The sequence below is a fragment of the Gasterosteus aculeatus genome, chromosome 7, assembly GCF_964276395.1.
Source record: "Gasterosteus aculeatus chromosome 7, fGasAcu3.hap1.1, whole genome shotgun sequence".
Lineage (NCBI taxonomy): Eukaryota > Metazoa > Chordata > Actinopteri > Perciformes > Gasterosteidae > Gasterosteus > Gasterosteus aculeatus.
In genome coordinates, this window is record NC_135694.1 from 18,065,815 (window position 1) to 18,082,449 (window position 16,635).

At 47.6% G+C, this 16,635-nt stretch overlaps 3 protein-coding genes across 3 annotated transcripts in view; 2 read left to right on the forward strand and 1 right to left on the reverse strand.

The window, feature by feature from the left end:
• The window catches only part of srrm3 (serine/arginine repetitive matrix 3), a 57,585-nt gene extending 54,754 nt beyond the window's left edge, over positions 1-2,831 (forward strand). Inside the window, exon 14 of the mRNA XM_078106152.1 lies at positions 762-2,831. Coding sequence (XP_077962278.1) covers positions 762-1,005 — 244 coding nt within the window. The 3' untranslated portion in view covers positions 1,006-2,831. The remainder of the gene's footprint in view (positions 1-761) is intronic.
• Positions 2,832-4,625: 1,794 nt separating this feature from the next.
• On the reverse strand, positions 4,626-9,182 carry LOC120834693 (uncharacterized). The gene is made up of 2 exons (XM_040202838.2): positions 5,315-9,182; positions 4,626-4,736 (listed from the first exon to the last, which is right to left on the reverse strand). Exons 1-2 carry the CDS (start codon positions 9,180-9,182, stop codon positions 4,657-4,659), a joined length of 3,948 nt encoding a protein of 1,315 aa, XP_040058772.2. The 3' UTR covers positions 4,626-4,656.
• An 863-nt stretch (positions 9,183-10,045) lies between these two features.
• Positions 10,046-15,587, forward strand: hspb1 (heat shock protein, alpha-crystallin-related, 1). Its single transcript, XM_040182721.2, has 3 exons — positions 10,046-10,758; positions 12,988-13,051; positions 14,924-15,587. The coding sequence occupies exons 1-3, from the start codon at positions 10,359-10,361 to the stop codon at positions 15,078-15,080; spliced, it is 621 nt and encodes a 206-aa protein (XP_040038655.1). The 5' UTR covers positions 10,046-10,358; the 3' UTR covers positions 15,081-15,587.
• Positions 15,588-16,635: the final 1,048 nt, after the last annotated feature.

Here is a 16,635-nt window from a genome sequence, read left to right on the forward strand (position 1 = left end):
GCAGGATCCTAGTAGTCCCACTACTGAAGCTGGGCTGAACAGCAAACCATCAGAGCACCCCTGAGTAAACGTGGTCTCCTCATGTTTTTTTCTTATGTTCCCTTTCTGCTGCTGCTTCATATTCAAATTGACACTAAGAAAATCCCAGCGGCTCTAAAGCTACACCCCTCTGGGGTTCTGCACTAATGTTGTAACACGGGGAGATTAAAATGTTATCAAGGTTTATTTTAGAGGATATCTCGACCATGCAGACTGTGGATTCCCAAGGCAGATACAGAAGACAAAAGCTTAGACTGAGTTATCTAGATGCCGCTGAAATGACAAGGTGAAACACGCCTTGTAGCAGCAGGGATACCTTGATAGCATTTATCTCTCCCCACACTGTTGACACTGCGATTTCTCTGGGTGCAGGCCTCCACTGAGAAGATGAGGTGCTTTTGGGAACTAACCATTAACTACCTTACAGGAAACACTTCCAGGGTGACTTTTAACAAGATTTGCGCTTCCGCTTGAACTAACGACATGCAAGTGTGCGGGTGTGTGATTAAAGAGCTTGGACTTATAACTTCTAACCCATGGAGCGGCTCTCTTTCAGATCCTGCTCTGGTCATTAATCCCCCCCCCCTGTTCTCCTGTAACCTAACACAGATTTTCTCTCAGTCCACCAAATCTTAATACATCATGTGCTTAACACCAGTGTCAGGCGAAGACCATGACCACGCCAAACTGGTGACATCCTCCATCCTCTCCCCTCTCTCCAGTGCTCGGAAGCGGCCGATACCGTACTACCGGCCCAGTCCCTCGTCGTCCAGCTACGACAGCAGCCCGTCCCAGTCCAGCCGCAGCTACAGCAGCTACAGCCGCAGCCGGAGCCACAGCAGAAGCCGGAGCTGGAGCCGCAGCCGCAGCCGCAGCCAGAGTCGAAGCTGGAGCCGGAGCAAGAGTCGCTCCCGCAGCCACCACAGCTACTACAGCCGCAGCAGCTACGACAGCCCCGGCTTCTGAGCGCGACACGCGGAGGAGTGCTGATACGTTTTACTGTGCTCTGGTTGGGTCGGGATCTTTACCGGGCTCCCCACAAAGCGGCGCGCGGCTGTACAGTCCTTGGCCCCACACCCCTTGGCTCCGAGACCATTATCCCTCTCCAAACACAGAGCCCGAAATTGAAGAGGTGAAATTGCACATTACTATGATATTGGCCGTCGCTGTTCACTATCTTCACGTTAACAAGGTATTAAATGAAAATGGTTCACCGCGCATTGGAATAATACTTTTCGGTTGAGCCCAAAGAACAAATCTCGCTGTATGTGTATGACACTTTCTTTCTCTTCTTCCATAACGCAACCAAAAATGAATTCATTAAAAAACTATATACTGTCAAAATACATATATATATATATATCCTAACAAAAGGAGCTGAGTAGAAGATAAAAAGAAGACACATCAACGGCTTGCTGTACATTTCAGTGTACTCATCTCCCCAATGACTTCCACTCCATTGAAGCGCAGAGATCAACAGAAGTTAGAACAAAAGAGAAAGTTGGATGATGAAATAGTGAGCAAAAAAATAAGGATTCAAATTGTATAGGTTTGTCTGTATAGACGTAAAGTCTCTTAAGTTCCGGCTTTGTGAACTATGCACTGTATATTCCATCTGGTGGGAGGAGGTTTGTTTAGCATGACGCATCAGGAGAGACTTGCTGCTTGAAGGAGAGTCCCTGGCCGCCGTGAAAGGTGTCAGGGTGCATCTGTGCTCCCCGCTGGCCTGTACAGTAAGTCCGCCACCTGCACACACAGGTAAACGGGATGGGGGTGGGTGGGGTGGGGGGTGGTGGAGGGGTCTATTTATTATGTAATTTTATTACTCCTCCCTGTTTAAATGATCATGTTGATTCTGCGTGTGAGTGTGTGTTTGCCTCCTCTGCAATGACCAGTGAGGTAACTAACACTGCACCAGCTGCTCTGTGGTACTGTACAAGAAAACTGTCTGCAAAAAGTCTCCATGCAAACTACTACTACTGTATTTATTTGTTTATTTATTATTGGGTTATTTATGATCTAATTTATTACTATTTATTTATCATTGTTTTTGCCATGAGCAGTAAAGCAATTGGATCATGCTTTGAGGATGAGATTGTGATGCAAATGTATTCCCATTTAGAAAACGTACTGTACGCTACCTATTTTACCCAATAGTCTATAATTGTGGCGAGACCTCGCTGTCGCCCTCAGATGAGTGAACAGGGTGAAGATGCACCACTGTGTGTTTGAAAACGCTCTGATTGTAGCCAGTGGGAGGGATTCTTTGCTCAAAATTAGTCTCGCGACAGTCCCCCATTGTGGTGGATCAACTTTCTGCCACGACATAGTGGCTCTTCCTGTAACGAGGAAGGAAGGATCAGCCATGAAAGAGGATCCATTATCCTACTCTACTTCATGTCTCAGTCCACCGCGTATTCTGATCCGCCGTATATTGGACCGTAACATGTTTCTGTGCCCTGGTTCAGGAGGAAAATATATTGATGTAACTTAGCATAGCAGAGACAACTGCAGGCTCTGTAATGACTCCTCTATCTACAGCTTCGGTGTTGAGGCAAACTAACTGGCGATACAATCAGGGATCACCCAAAGTCTTCCTTTTCCATTTGTCTGGCCTCATTTTGTTCACAGTGTTGCATTCCCAGTGTAACCAGACCCAACCCTACTATGATACTCTGCAAACCTATTCATTTATTCCAAGTATAGCATTGCCCCTTTGGCTCTACAAGTAATTTCTTTGTAATGTACAAGTTATTATCCCTGACAATAAACAGAAACAAATGGGGAAGTAATTATACTCTCATGTTGTGTTTTCCGTTCTCACTTCAAGTGCAGTAATATGATGTCAAGCGTATATATTTCCCTCCAGATCGCGCTGTTGAGAACTTTCTCGTACCTCATACTCCTGAATGACAGCATCAGATTCCAAAATGGGTCTGAATGTTCTCCAGTTCTCCCGAAGTACTGCAACTTGCACTCAAACCAGTACTGAGGGAGGCTGTAGTCTATTTTGAGGACTGTGCCCATTAACAATGCTGTGATGACATTTGCATCACTGCAGAGGTATGTGGTGATGACAACACGATAATACATCTGCTGTGATATGGAGACTATTGTAACCATATGGGATCGGAAACAGCTGCGGCTTACATGGCTGCAGCAGAAAGTGCCACATCAATGTACCACAGTGACTCTGTGCTGTCCACCTGTGTATATATATATATATATATATATATATATATATATATATATATATATACACGTGTATAACTGCCCAAAAATAAGTTAAATGAGTCACAGACTTGAAGACGGACTCCCATTAGGTGCATTAAGTGACCCAATACAACTTATAATTGTGTTATAGAAACTGTTTGGACAAAGAACAACAAGAAGATTATTAAATCAGTAAAAAATAATAAAACTACTGACAATTGCGCATAATGTTTTCCGACGTTGTCATAGAAACGAGATATGTTGTAGCAAAGTGCTGTCCCATTGGCATTTACCCTATTTCAAGGCCTTGCAGCCTCTCACACTCAATCATTTCACAGGTGTTCTCAGGTAAGTTGCTGAGGGCTCAGGGTTTGAGGCCATAGTGGGGACACTGGGGCCAAATTTCAATCCCAATATCCACACTCTGAGACTTTGAGGCGCACTCCAGGCAAAGTCCATAGTGGTGTAGTTCTCTCCCATTGTCAAATTGTTTAGTGTTAGAGGGCGTGCAAGTTGAGCCCTTTATGAAAACATTCCTTAAGTCTGCAAGTCAGTTACCAATTTATAGTAATGTGACTTCTCGTCTAGTGAGGAAAGAGCCTTGAAGACATTCAAATCATTAGAATTCATAAAATGAATACCGACAAATGTACATTTTCGGATGTTGTCATAAGTAATAAGTTGCAGTAATGTCCTAAAGGTATTGACACTATTTCAAGACTTTACAGTCATAAAAATATTCTCTTTCTTTTTTGCCTGGTTTTGTTCTTCTCTGTCATTGTAAAGTGTCTTTGGGTACTATCCATCGGCGCAATAAAAAAGCGCCATAAAAAACGAAATAATTATTATTAATATTAATAAGAAATATAATAACAGTAAAACACAGGAATCTTAGAACCATAAAAATAGCATAGAGCTATTAGACCGATCGTATAAATAAATAGTTTTTCCTCTTGAAAAAAGATACCACACACCAAATCTTCAGATGTGTCACAAAAATCTTTATTTATCCTTATTGTATTGCTTCAGGTGTTTAAGAAACAATTCAACAATTCAGTTTTATTCCTCGGAGACTTTAATCATAAGAGTACTATTATATCAAGGGATTAACTGTCCATGGTGGACTGTAACCCCTCTGACTCGCGTCTTAGCTGGATCCTATAAGTGCAGGGTGACGGGGTGACAGGGTGACAGGCCAAGGGGCCCTTTCCCCAAAGAAGACCATCTCATGAAAGTGCCAGTGTGCCACAGCAGCTTATTGAGTTTAGGATATCAGTAACACAGGTGTTGCCAAAAACTTCAAAGACACTGTGGTAACCCAGGGGGAGTGAGGCCAGATTCGGGCGTAAAATAAGAAACTCAGACAGCAAATGCAAACAAAAAGGGTCCTTTTAATGACAAAGGTCAAAAACTACGGCTCTTCCAACCGGCTTCCAAACTGAAATATGTGGCGTCTCCTCCTACGTGGCGCCCGCTTCCTTGTCCTGTTAGGAGCAGAGTAGAGTAGAGCGGTGAGTCCTGGGGGTTACCTCCTCTCCGACGTCTGCCCCCGTCCGGTCTCTTCTCCTCTCCTTATCTAGGGTCTGCTCTGATTACCAGATAGGCCGCAGGTGTGACCAGTGCCACGTTCCCAGTGGCTGGAGCACCTGCACAGGATAATAAATCCCCCTTATCACCTCCCCCAACCGGAGCTTGGGGCTCCGCCCCAAGTGCTTTGTTCCTCCCCCTGGTTTGCCACACACCCCCTCCACCAGCTCCAGGTTGGGGCTAGGAGCGTCAACGAGATAGCATTCTTCCCTCCTGGACAAGGCGTCTGCGTTTCCATGTGCTTTTCCCGACCTGTGCTCAACAGAAAAATTAAAGTTTTGCAGTTCGAGGAACCACCGTGTAACTCGTGCATTAGTGTCTTTGGCTGTAGACATCCATCTCAGTGGTGCGTGATCCGTTACCAGGGTGAATTTTCTGCCCAGGAGGTAATACCGCAGCTTTGTCAGGGCCCATTTTATTGCCAAACATTCTTTCTCCAACGTTGAATAATTGATCTCATGCTTTAGCAACTTACGGCTGATATAGGTCACTGGGTGTTCTTCTCCTCCTCTGACCTGGGACAGCACGGCTCCAAGCCCTGATCCAGAGGCATCTGTATGGACGATGAACGTGTCCTCAAAATTAGGGGTGCTTAAAATTGGCTCGGTGCACAGGGCCCTCCGAAGGGTTGTAAAGGCTGCCTCAGCTTCGGTGCTCCAGAGGACCTGGTGTGGGTGGCTGTTTTTCGTCATCTCGTGTAAAGGGGCTGCAATAGTAGCAAAGTGGGGTATAAAGCACTGATAATAGCCGACCAGGCCGAGGAACGTTTTTACTTGCCGCTTCGTGGCTGGCTTAGGCCAGGTGGCAATGGCCTCCACTTTCCGGGATTGGGGTCTCACACTGCCTCTCCCAATGGTGTAGCCGAGGTATTCCGCCTCCTCCAGGCCAAGGTGGCACTTTTTTGGGTTGGCGGTCAGGCCAGCTCTCCGTAGGCTTCCCAGGACAGCTTTCAGGTGGCCTACATGGGTGGTCCAGTCGGGGCTGTGTATGACCACATCATCTAGGTAGGCCGCTGCATACTCCCGATGAGGTCGGAGCACCTGGTCCATCATTCTTTGGAACGTAGCTGGCGCTCCGTGGACTCCGAAGGGCAGGACTCTATAGTGGTACAGGCCTTCTGGGGTAGCAAACGCTGTCTTCTCTTTGGCGGTTTCTGTGAGGGGAACCTGCCAGTAACCTTTAGTGAGGTCGAGCGTGGACACAAACCGGGCTGGGCCTAATCGCTCTATTAACTCATCAACCCTCGGCATGGGGTAAGCGTCAAATTTTGAGATTTCGTTCAATTTTCTAAAATCATTGCAGAATCTCTCGCTGCCGTCGGGTTTTGGAGTCAACACAATCGGGCTGGACCATGCACTGTGTGACTCCTCAATAACGCCCATCTCCAACATCCTTCTCACCTCTTCTTTGATGGTCTCCCTTTTTGCCTCTGGTATGCGGTAGGGTCGGAGCCTCACCTTTTTCCCAGGTTCGGTGATGATGTCGTGGTTAATCACCGTGGTCCTTCCCGGCATGTCTGAAAAAACATCTTTGAACTGCCCAGTTAGTTCCACCATGTCTTGCCGGTGGGTCGGACTCAGATGGGGGCCCAGAGGTACCTGTGAGGGGACACGATCTTGGGTTTCGGTGGTTAGTGCGGCCATCGGAACACTGTCAGGGGCGTGCCATCTCTTCAACAGATTAATGTGATATATTTGGCAGATTTTCCTCCTTCCCGGTTGTCTTACCTTATAATTCACCTCCCCCACCCTTTCGATCACCTCATAGGGTCCATGCCACTTTGCCAGGAATTTGCATTCCACCGTTGGAATCAGGACCAAGACAAACTCTCCCGGCTGGAACTCCCGTAGCTGAGCTCTACGGTTATAGATTCTGGCTTGGGCGTGTTGGGCTTGTTGCATATGCTCCCGCACCAGGGGCCATACCTTAGCCATCCTGTCCTGCATCTGGTCGACATACTCTATGGCGGAGCGATGGGCTGATGGCTGTTGCTCCCATGCTTCTTTGGCCAGGTCCAGCATGCCCCTGGGTCTCCGTCCATACAGCAGCTCAAATGGTGAGAACCCTGTGGACGCCTGGGGCACTTCGCGGATTGAGAACAAGACAAAGGGGATTAGTTGGTCCCAGTTTTTCCCCTCCACGTCAATAGCCTTCCTTAGCATTTGTTTTAAGGTTTTATTGAAACGTTCTACCAGGCCGTCCGTCTGTGGGTGGTAGACAGAGGTTCGTATTTGGCTCACCTTCAGCAGTTTACACATCTCCTTCATCACCCGAGACATGAAACAGGTTCCCTGGTCAGTAAGGACTTCCTTTGCAATCCCAACTCTACTAAAGAGAAGGAATAATTCTCTCGCCACCGCTTTAGCACTTGCGGTGCGTAACGGGACCGCCTCTGGGTACCGGGTGGCATAATCCATGATAACCAGGATAAACCGGTGCCCCCTACTGGACTTCGGCAAGGGGCCTACTATATCCATGGCCACCCTCTGGAATGGGATGTCGATTATTGGTAGTGGTATTAGTGGATTCTGGTAGTTTACCTTCGGCGCCGTCTTCTGGCATTGTGGGCAGATTTGGCAATAATCCTGGACCGCCTTCTTCACCCCCGGCCAGTAGAAGCGCTCCCGGACTCGGTCGTAGGTTTTCTCCACCCCCAAATGAGCTCCCAACAGGTGGGAGTGGGCTAGGTACAACACTTTGTTAATATAGCGCTTGGGGACTAGCAACTGTTCCACCACCCGTTCCTCCAGCTTTGCCACCCTATACAAGAGGCCATTCTTGATTGAAAAGTGTGGAAAAGTGCTAGCACTTACCCCCGCCACCGGTTCTCCCTCGACCACAGCCAGGTTCTGTCGCGCTTGTTCCAGGTTAGGGTCCTCCCACTGGGCCGTCCCAAACTGCCCGGGCCTGGTGGAAGATGCCTCTTCTGCCGGTGGGAACTCCGAAAAAGCCTCGTTCGAAGACCCTTCAGTTAGTCGGGGATCCCTCCTTGTCGGGGCCTCCGCTGGGGCCAGGGCCTCCTCCTCTGTCCCTTCTGCAGATGACGTGGTTGGGCTAGATGGGGCTGCACAGGCATGTGCCACCTTGACTTTCTGGTCCCTACCAGGTTTCTTGGTGGGACAGTTTCTTCGGTGGCCAGCAGTCCTGCATGCCCACAAACGCCAGAATATCGGGCAGTCCCGCCCAATCAGCACTGGTACCGGCAGATTTTCCACTAAGCCCGCAACAACCTCAAATGTGCCCCTGGTGGTCTGGACCTTAATGTGGGTCGTGGGATACTCTCGTGAATCCCCGTGGACACAGGAGACTGGGATGGGGGGTCCCCTGGGGCCAGAGGTCAACCCGGGCCGTAGGAGGGTGACCGCACTGCCGGAGTCGAGTAGGGCTTCAGCATCCTGGGTCCCTATTCTGACCGGCAGCTTTGGGGCCCTTGCGCCCTCATGAGCCCAGCACGTGGTAAGATAGCTGTCGGCCTTCCGTGGGGAGTCGGAGGAGCCCGCCGTAGGCATCAGAATGTCTTCTCCCGGACAATTCCACGCTATATGGCCCTCTTGTCCACAGGCAAAGTATTTTCGCCGGTCCGGATTCACAAAGGGGCGGCGCTGGAGGGATGGCTGGGGCGGACCCCCTTGGGGCCTCGGGCTTGGGCCCAGTGCCTCCGTGTCGCTCTTCCTCAGCCTCTGCCTGTCTCTCCTGGGGTCCGATTGGCTGGGTGGCCTACTGCTTTGCATCAACTGTACCGTGACCTGGTGATTCTCCAACAGCGTCACTAGGGCATCTACTGTCTCTGGGCAGCTTTGAGAAGCGTGTCGTTTGGCACCCCCGGGTAAGGCTCTGATACAGCGATCCATGGCAACTCTGTCAATCGCTGGAGGCCCCTCCCCCGAGGTTAACCAACTGCGTGTCAATCGCATCAGCGTTGCAATTTGCGGCCGCACTGGGGCAGTAGCGTCATACTCCCAGGCGTGGAACTGTTGGGCCCTCGTCTGCAGGTTGTGTCCATAATGGGCCAAAATCGCAGCTTTCAATGCCCCATACTGGTTTACGTCAGCGGGGGAAAGGTCCCGGCAGGCTTTTTGAGCTTCGCCAATTAAAAAAGGGGCTAGAATTCCTGCCCATTGTGCTCTAGGCCAACGTTCCCTCTCTGCAGTCCTTTCAAAAACCTCTAGGTAGGCCTCAATGTCATCCTCACCGGTCTGCTTGGTGAGAACTTTACTGGGTTCCGTAGGCCCCTCTGGCTTTACCAGATGCCGTCCAAGAGTAGTGATGGCGTCCTGTAAAGCTTGAAGACTCTGGGCCTGCTGGGTTTGGGTCTGGATGAGCTGTGTCAGTGCATTCTCCATGGTTCTCCGTGTCTCTCTCGGAGTACCTATTTTAGCCTGAATCTTTAGCGACAGACCGTCACTGCCCGCATTCTCCACCAAAATGTGGTAACCCAGGGGGAGTGAGGCCAGATTCGGGCGTAAAATAAGAAACTCAGACAGCAAATGCAAACAAAAAGGGTCCTTTTAATGACAAAGGTCAAAAACTACGGCTCTTCCAACCGGCTTCCAAACTGAAATATGTGGCGTCTCCTCCTACGTGGCGCCCGCTTCCTTGTCCTGTTAGGAGCAGAGTAGAGTAGAGCGGTGAGTCCTGGGGGTTACCTCCTCTCCGACGTCTGCCCCCGTCCGGTCTCTTCTCCTCTCCTTATCTAGGGTCTGCTCTGATTACCAGATAGGCCGCAGGTGTGACCAGTGCCACGTTCCCAGTGGCTGGAGCACCTGCACAGGATAATAAATCCCCCTTATCACCTCCCCCAACCGGAGCTTGGGGCTCCGCCCCAAGTGCTTTGTTCCTCCCCCTGGTTTGCCACAACACTCATCTGACTAGATTACCTTTAAAATCAAAAGGTTTGTCCCCTCGGCTCCTACACTGCATCTTCCGTCCTTAAGGTCATTTTCCGACCTTGTGACCTACGGGTGAATGTGGAAACTTGGTGAAGTAATATTATACCAAAGTTGTCCCTTTTAAAATGTGTTTGTGTGCTCGATTTTCCAGTGTGTATTTAATGTGAGGTTGATAATAGCATGGCGCAGCCTGGACTATCACATCACGGCCTATAAGGAGACATGTTTGACGTAGCGTGTTAACTAATCCAAGGGAGGGTATTTGTGCAGCACGTCCGGCTATCTCCCAAAGAGAGGGGGTGGGGGGGGGGGGGGCTATTCACAACAGTGTCAACAGTGCACTGGGCAGCTGCTACTGGGGAGGGCCTTCCTGTTGGATTCCATTGCAGTGCAACGTCTGCCACAAATAGATATTCTAGTACTCTCCCGAAAATGTGCCGGGGGGTGGTGGGGGGGCTGGAAGGGGAGTCAGATGGGAGGGCTCTGTTGACCGGGGTGGTGTCAGCGTATGTATAAAAGCTCTCAGCTGAGGGGCAGAGTGCACATTGGGAAAACATTTTCAAAGGTGCTCATCTTCTACAGCCAGCAGCTCTCCGTTACAGCGACACTCCTTTCCAAACGACAGCAGCCATGGCCGAGAGACATATTCCGTTCGCCCTCCTCCGCACCCCGAGCTGGGACCCGTTCCGCGACTGGCAGCAGAGCCGCATCTTCGATCAGACCTTCGGCATGCCAGCGCTGCACGAGGATTTCCCCACATTCCCAAGCACCCACTGGCCAGGGTACCTGAGGCACTCCATGATGACGCCGGACATGGGCACCATGGGCGCCATGATGCCCCACGCCTCCATGATGTACCCGGCCCCCCTGTTGGGGGCCCATCAGGCTCGTGCCCTGACCCGCCAGATGAGCACGGGCATGTCGGAGATCAAGCAGACCCAAGACAGCTGGAAGGTGTCCCTGGATGTCAACCACTTCTCCCCTGAGGAGCTGGTGGTGAAGACCAAAAACGGCGTGGTGGAGATCACTGGTGAGCACTCATCCCCCCTCTCTTCCCATATCTGTTTGTACTCAAGTGTCACTTTGGGATTCAAGTAGCCTGGTATTTTCATTACCTCATGCACCTGAAACCTGTGGTGTTGGGTGTAATTTCCTGTGGGAAAGCCAGTCTTTATTTGACAACTCTGTTGAATAAGAAAGTAATGACATTTATAGATGTTGTATACTCTTGTATACGACACGGAGGAGTAGATAACAGGATGCCTTGCGTGGTGGGTTTCTCAATTTTCTGTGTCGGAAAAAGGACAACTCTGTGGAATACGACTGAAGATAAAAAGGCAGGATATGTTTTTTTTGTGAGGTCAAGTACAAGGCACATGTATTGTTTCAGAGTTACATAATATGTTGGAACAATATACTGATTTCCAGCACACGGGAGGCTGGGTGGGGCTTTTGACGCACGTCTGCTGGACACAAACATTCAAAAGGTCAACTCTTACAGCAGCTCACAGATGAGCACAATGCAGGACCGGTTCATTAAATAGCTGCTTTCACGTCTGTCAACGCGTGTGGATGACCAAAGCTAAAAGTGCCAACCTGAGGAGATGTATGTGGAATGGGTCGCTGTAATGATGAAGCTCTCTGAGGCCTAGAACTCCTCTTTTCCATGAGTCCATCTCAGCCAGCGTGTCGGGCCATTTCACTGACAGTAGGGGATTTAGCCGAGACTAATCCAGTGTGTTTGCCACTTTAAAAGGACCGCTGGGTCGTGTCCGTGTCCAGGGTCCTGTGCCTCACTGGAGAGAGAATGGGGATAGGAACAGAAACACAAAGCAGAGGGTCCAAGTAAAATCAGCCACCTCATGTTTCTCATATGTCGCCTCAGAACAAGGATGGCTTAGATGTTTAAGATATCCCTTAGTGAAGCTCAGCGGCTTTCGTGAAGAGTTTTATGTACAAACCGATGTGTGATGAAGTTGTCAGTGCTTTTCATTCACACTAAAAAACAGCGGACAGCCAGACGCACACTAATGGACAGCTCCCTGAGGACAACAACCTTTATCAGCCCGTTGTCATAACAAACATAATACTATATTTAGAGGCGGAATGAAGGGCAATGTTTCAAAACTGCCCTGTGAGGACGGGTACGTCTGTGACTACATCAAAGATAAAAAATACCACCACAAATCCTTCACAAACCAAAAATATTAGTCATTCATTGTGCTGTTTGTGAGTCATTTAAACACATACAGTACAGAGATATACAGTTAAACAAGCTATGATATTTCAAGAAATACGCCTTTTGACTTCCTTGGTGGGAATACTGATACCAATCAGTAAATGAGGAGGCAGGAGACAACTTGGCACAAAGACTAGAATGGCCCGACTGTTTCCTGGCAAGGCACCATGACTTTCTGGAGTTGTGAGGTTGCCTGACATGTCTTGACCCATGAAATGGTCACATATCACATAACACACTTAAGCTACGAAATAATAATAGATAGAGTCATGGGCTGCTTTAAAGACTGGATATCACAGAAACAGGTAGCCCGACTGCAATGCTAGCCAAATCTGCCTTTTTTGCACTTCGCCTTTTGTACATTTTAAACTGAATATAACGTGTCAGCTAGAGAGTTTCAGAGCTGCAGCTGCTTGACCCATTTTGTTGCCTTTGTAATGTATGTACTAAGCTAACCTGCTGCTAACTTAATATTTAGCATACAAACAACGGAGTGGTACCATTTCATCTCATATAACTCAACGCAATTTCCCAAATGATGTTAAAGTATTATTCTGTGTCTACATTTTAGATATTTTTCTTACGTATCTAAATCAAAATAATGGAGAGAGGTTAATACAGTTAAAGACAAAGCATGAATCATGACAGTATTCCATTTGGTTGTACTAGTTGCAGTGCAGTCTAGGTTCATGCTAACTCAATGAAGTGGCTTTTTTGGTATTCTTGAATCAGGCACCTAATTGATTATATAATATACATCTGTAATTTTACTTTTGCAACAAGTATAAGACTAGTTAAACATTGTCTGAACTTTAACAATCCCTAAAATACTGAATCTTATTTATTTATTTTAATTATTTAATTATTTTTCTATGGGGTTATAGTTAATATTCATTGTACAATGTTTCTTATTACAAAATTGCTCCGACATAATGTATTATTCCGGGTATAACTCATTAAACTGAACATATTTTAAATTGGCGGCACTTTTAGCTAAACATATGTTGTCTGTTTGTTTAGGCAAGCATGAAGAGAGGAAGGACGAGCACGGCTTTGTGTCCAGAACCTTTACCAGGAAATACACGTAAGTAGCTCATTGTTTTTAAAATCATGGTCAAGAATTGGCCTGTAGAATAATTGATGTCATCTGAAATTAGTTGGATGCTTGATCACCTTTTACACATTTGTGTGATTGAAAATAAGCTGCTGGCCGTGCAACATGTCAACAGCTCTACAGAGTAACAGATAACAGATTAGTTATTAAAATGGGTTTTTGGTTTTGGCTTTGGATTAAATGTTCACGGAGGAAATGCATTTCTCTGGCTAGATTCAGATTTCTGAATCCCTCACATGATTTTGCTTCTGTGAGTCTCTTCAGTTTTGGTTTGGTCGAGTCCTTAGCGCAGCGGTTCCCAAACTCAAGAATGCCGTGGCCCGCTTTGAAATCTGAAAATCTTTTGCGGCCCACCCAAACCTTTAATCACAACTCTGATCAAAACATAAACTAGGGATGATTAAATGACCTTAAGAATTTAACCGATTCAAAATGTATTAACCGACAATGTATGTTTTTTATACATTTTCTCCGGAGCTCATGTGCCGTGTTTTCCGCACAATAAGGCGCATAAGATACTGCAGTCAATCATTCAAGAGCTCAAATCAGGTTGATGCGCGCGCGTAAATCAAACATCCGCCAGCAAAAGTCTGTCTTTAGTGAGGTATTTGCTCGCTTGCGAAACGTGAACTTCGTTGCTCGCGAGGTTAGTCTCTGCTCGCGCTCGAAGGAGTTTTCTACGCGCTCGCTGTTTTTCTTTCTGACAGTAAGGGGGCGTAGCCAGTCACCATGGTATCTACATCTGATTGGTTACAAACCCCGTCTTTGCATTGGCTGGAGCGATGCATTCACACAACTTTAGAAGCTCATTTCCGCACTGAAGAAAGGGGATAGAAAGTCGAAATTATGAGATAAAACGTTGTCCAAACACAAACGACACCTTTATGTAGCCGTAGTGGACCGTAGATGACAACCAGCTACAACCATCATTACCGGCACATTAAGACCAATGCGTCCAGCTCGCAGACCGGCTGGTGATTTGCCGCCATAGCAGTCAAACATTTGACGTCGGGGCGGGTGGATGGGGGGTGTGGGGAGGAGGAGACGGTGCTTTCAGGGTCTCATCGATGCTGCGAGGTGCGTCCGCTCCCGCCGCCCCCCTCGCCATCCACGCCTTAAATCTTCGGCTGCTCTCCAGCCACGCCGCCTACCAAGGGCTCCTTTTAGAATAACTTATTGTCCCCGTTAAGATGGTTCAGCTACTGTAAAGAAAAGGGCGCCGTCTCTCGCTCTTTAATCTCATTATGTGCTCGTCAAGAACGACAGCTTTGTTTCTCCGACGCGCCCTGAAACAAGCTCCATATCTCACGCGCTTGAGCGCCGCTCAGCACCTCGCCGTCGTAGACCGAGCTTTAGCATGTTTGGCAGAGCGCCTTGAGCGCCGTGTGCAACCAGTATGGATCAACCGATTAATCAATCTGTTCGTTTGTGCTTCATCAATTAATGTTTCACATAACTAATGTGCCGCATCATACATATTTTTATATTAATTTCAAACTTTCAAAATTGAAAATTAAAAACTTTTTATTTATTTATTGTAAATGACCTCTCGCGGCCCACCTGCAGTACCTTCGCGGCCCACCAGGGGGCCGCGGCCCACACTTTGGGAATCGCTGCGGCTTAGCGGGTTAAAGCGCCTCCAGCTCCCCTAATGTTCATCCCTCCTCCAGCTGGATATTTGTATTAGCTTTATAGGGCTCTGCTGCCATCCAGGGGCCACAACGCGCAGTGAGAATTAAAGCGTTGATGTTTTAGTCATTCTCTATCTAATTAGGGGCAGTGACGCCTCAGAGGCTGGGCCACTAACTGAAAACCTAACTGTGTTCTATTGGTCCCCTCCAGCCTCCCCTCATCGGCTGATGTTGAGAAGGTGTCCTCCTCCCTGTCCCCCGAGGGGGTGCTGACCGTGGAGGCTCCTTTGATCCGACCAGCCATCGAGTGCTCAGAGACCACGATACCTGTTAACGTGGAAAGCAAGAGTGGCGTGGTGAAGAAGTAGGAAGAGAAGCAGGATGGCGTCTCCCCTCTCATAGATATTAAAAGAATAATTTTACCACCACAAACTGCTTCTAGGAAGGTGAAGAAACGGCTTAGCGCTCCCCCCAAAGCCGGCTGGTTCTCATGCAAGAGAGGAAAGCAAGGGATTGCCTTTGCTCTTCTCTCTCCCCTCTGCCTCTGGTAATGAGCCAACCCCAGCTCCTCCTGCCGTGATTACACTGTTCATCTGAATGTAGGGGATCTCGGCGTAGCACCGCTCAAAGCTTTGTCTCTGCCTCATTTACGCACCTTTCTCATTTCCGTGGAGTCCCACTGCTTCATGCTGCCCACACAGACACATGTAAAGACACTCAAGCTGATTGTAAAAGCAGTGAGCATGTGAATTAAAGTACCGAGGTCCCCGGAGAGAGAATGAACACCACTGTATAATACTGTGGTACTTGACTGGAAATACATTGCTTGTATTGATATACTTAATTCAAACAGGGAATAAAGTAGAAAAACCTTTTTTAAGTCTCTTCTTTTTTTAAGGTTTAGTTACAAACTGTTTACATGCAAGATGGTGACAGGACATCATGGAAGCTTTGTGTGTTCAGTATTCTAGAAACAGTAAGATTACATGTAGCTGAATGGAAATGCTTGTCCTGGTATCTTATGCTAAATTATTCATCTCATGGTTGTTCATGCAAAATGGAGCAAGTGAAACATGTCAGCCTCAGTCAGTGATGCACGAAGACCAAAAAAACATGTTGCAAGTTGACTTTCACCACATTAGTCCATCTGAGTCCTGTATATTGTTATAATGCTACAGCTCCCATTCAAAGTAGCAGCACTGTCAGAGATACAGCATTGTGTCCAATGTTGTAATTGCACAGGGGACTGGCTAATCAGTATGAAATTAACGCTTCTATATTACTGTAGTGTGATATTCAGCAGGCCAGAATTGTTCGGTGCAAAGGGGATGCACATTAAGTTCCTACACTGTGATGACCCCTGAGCTGTCGACTAGTCGGCCACGTCCGTTCTGCCTGGAGCCTATGGAATATTTGCCTGTTGTCATTGGTACGGAACTCCATGGCCATTGCGGCCATGGCTGCTGCAATGAACTGTGCCATGACGCCTAAAAATTGCGTTATCCCATCATACAGAATGTCTCTGGATGATTTATTCATGGCCATATTGATGCATAATTGATGGAGAGCTGCTCCGTACTCTTGTATGAGCGAGGTCATTTAAAACAATTACAGCAGGCATGAATGTCGGAGGAGGAATAAAAGCTCTCATTATTATATTTAATATATTACATATATTGTTTGGATGGACTGACACTTTGTACAAACATGCCTGGTCCCCAAAGGTTTAACCCTACTGACTGATTCCTTGACTTTTCCTGTGCCACTATTGATATTTGTGGTGTTATGTCAGAACAGCGATACTATGGATTGGTATAAATTATAAACAAATATCAAGCTCCTCAGAAGATGAATTAAAAGAACTGTTGATCCTCCAACTTTTCATATAGCGCCATTATTAGCTCTAAACCTACTAACCTGCTT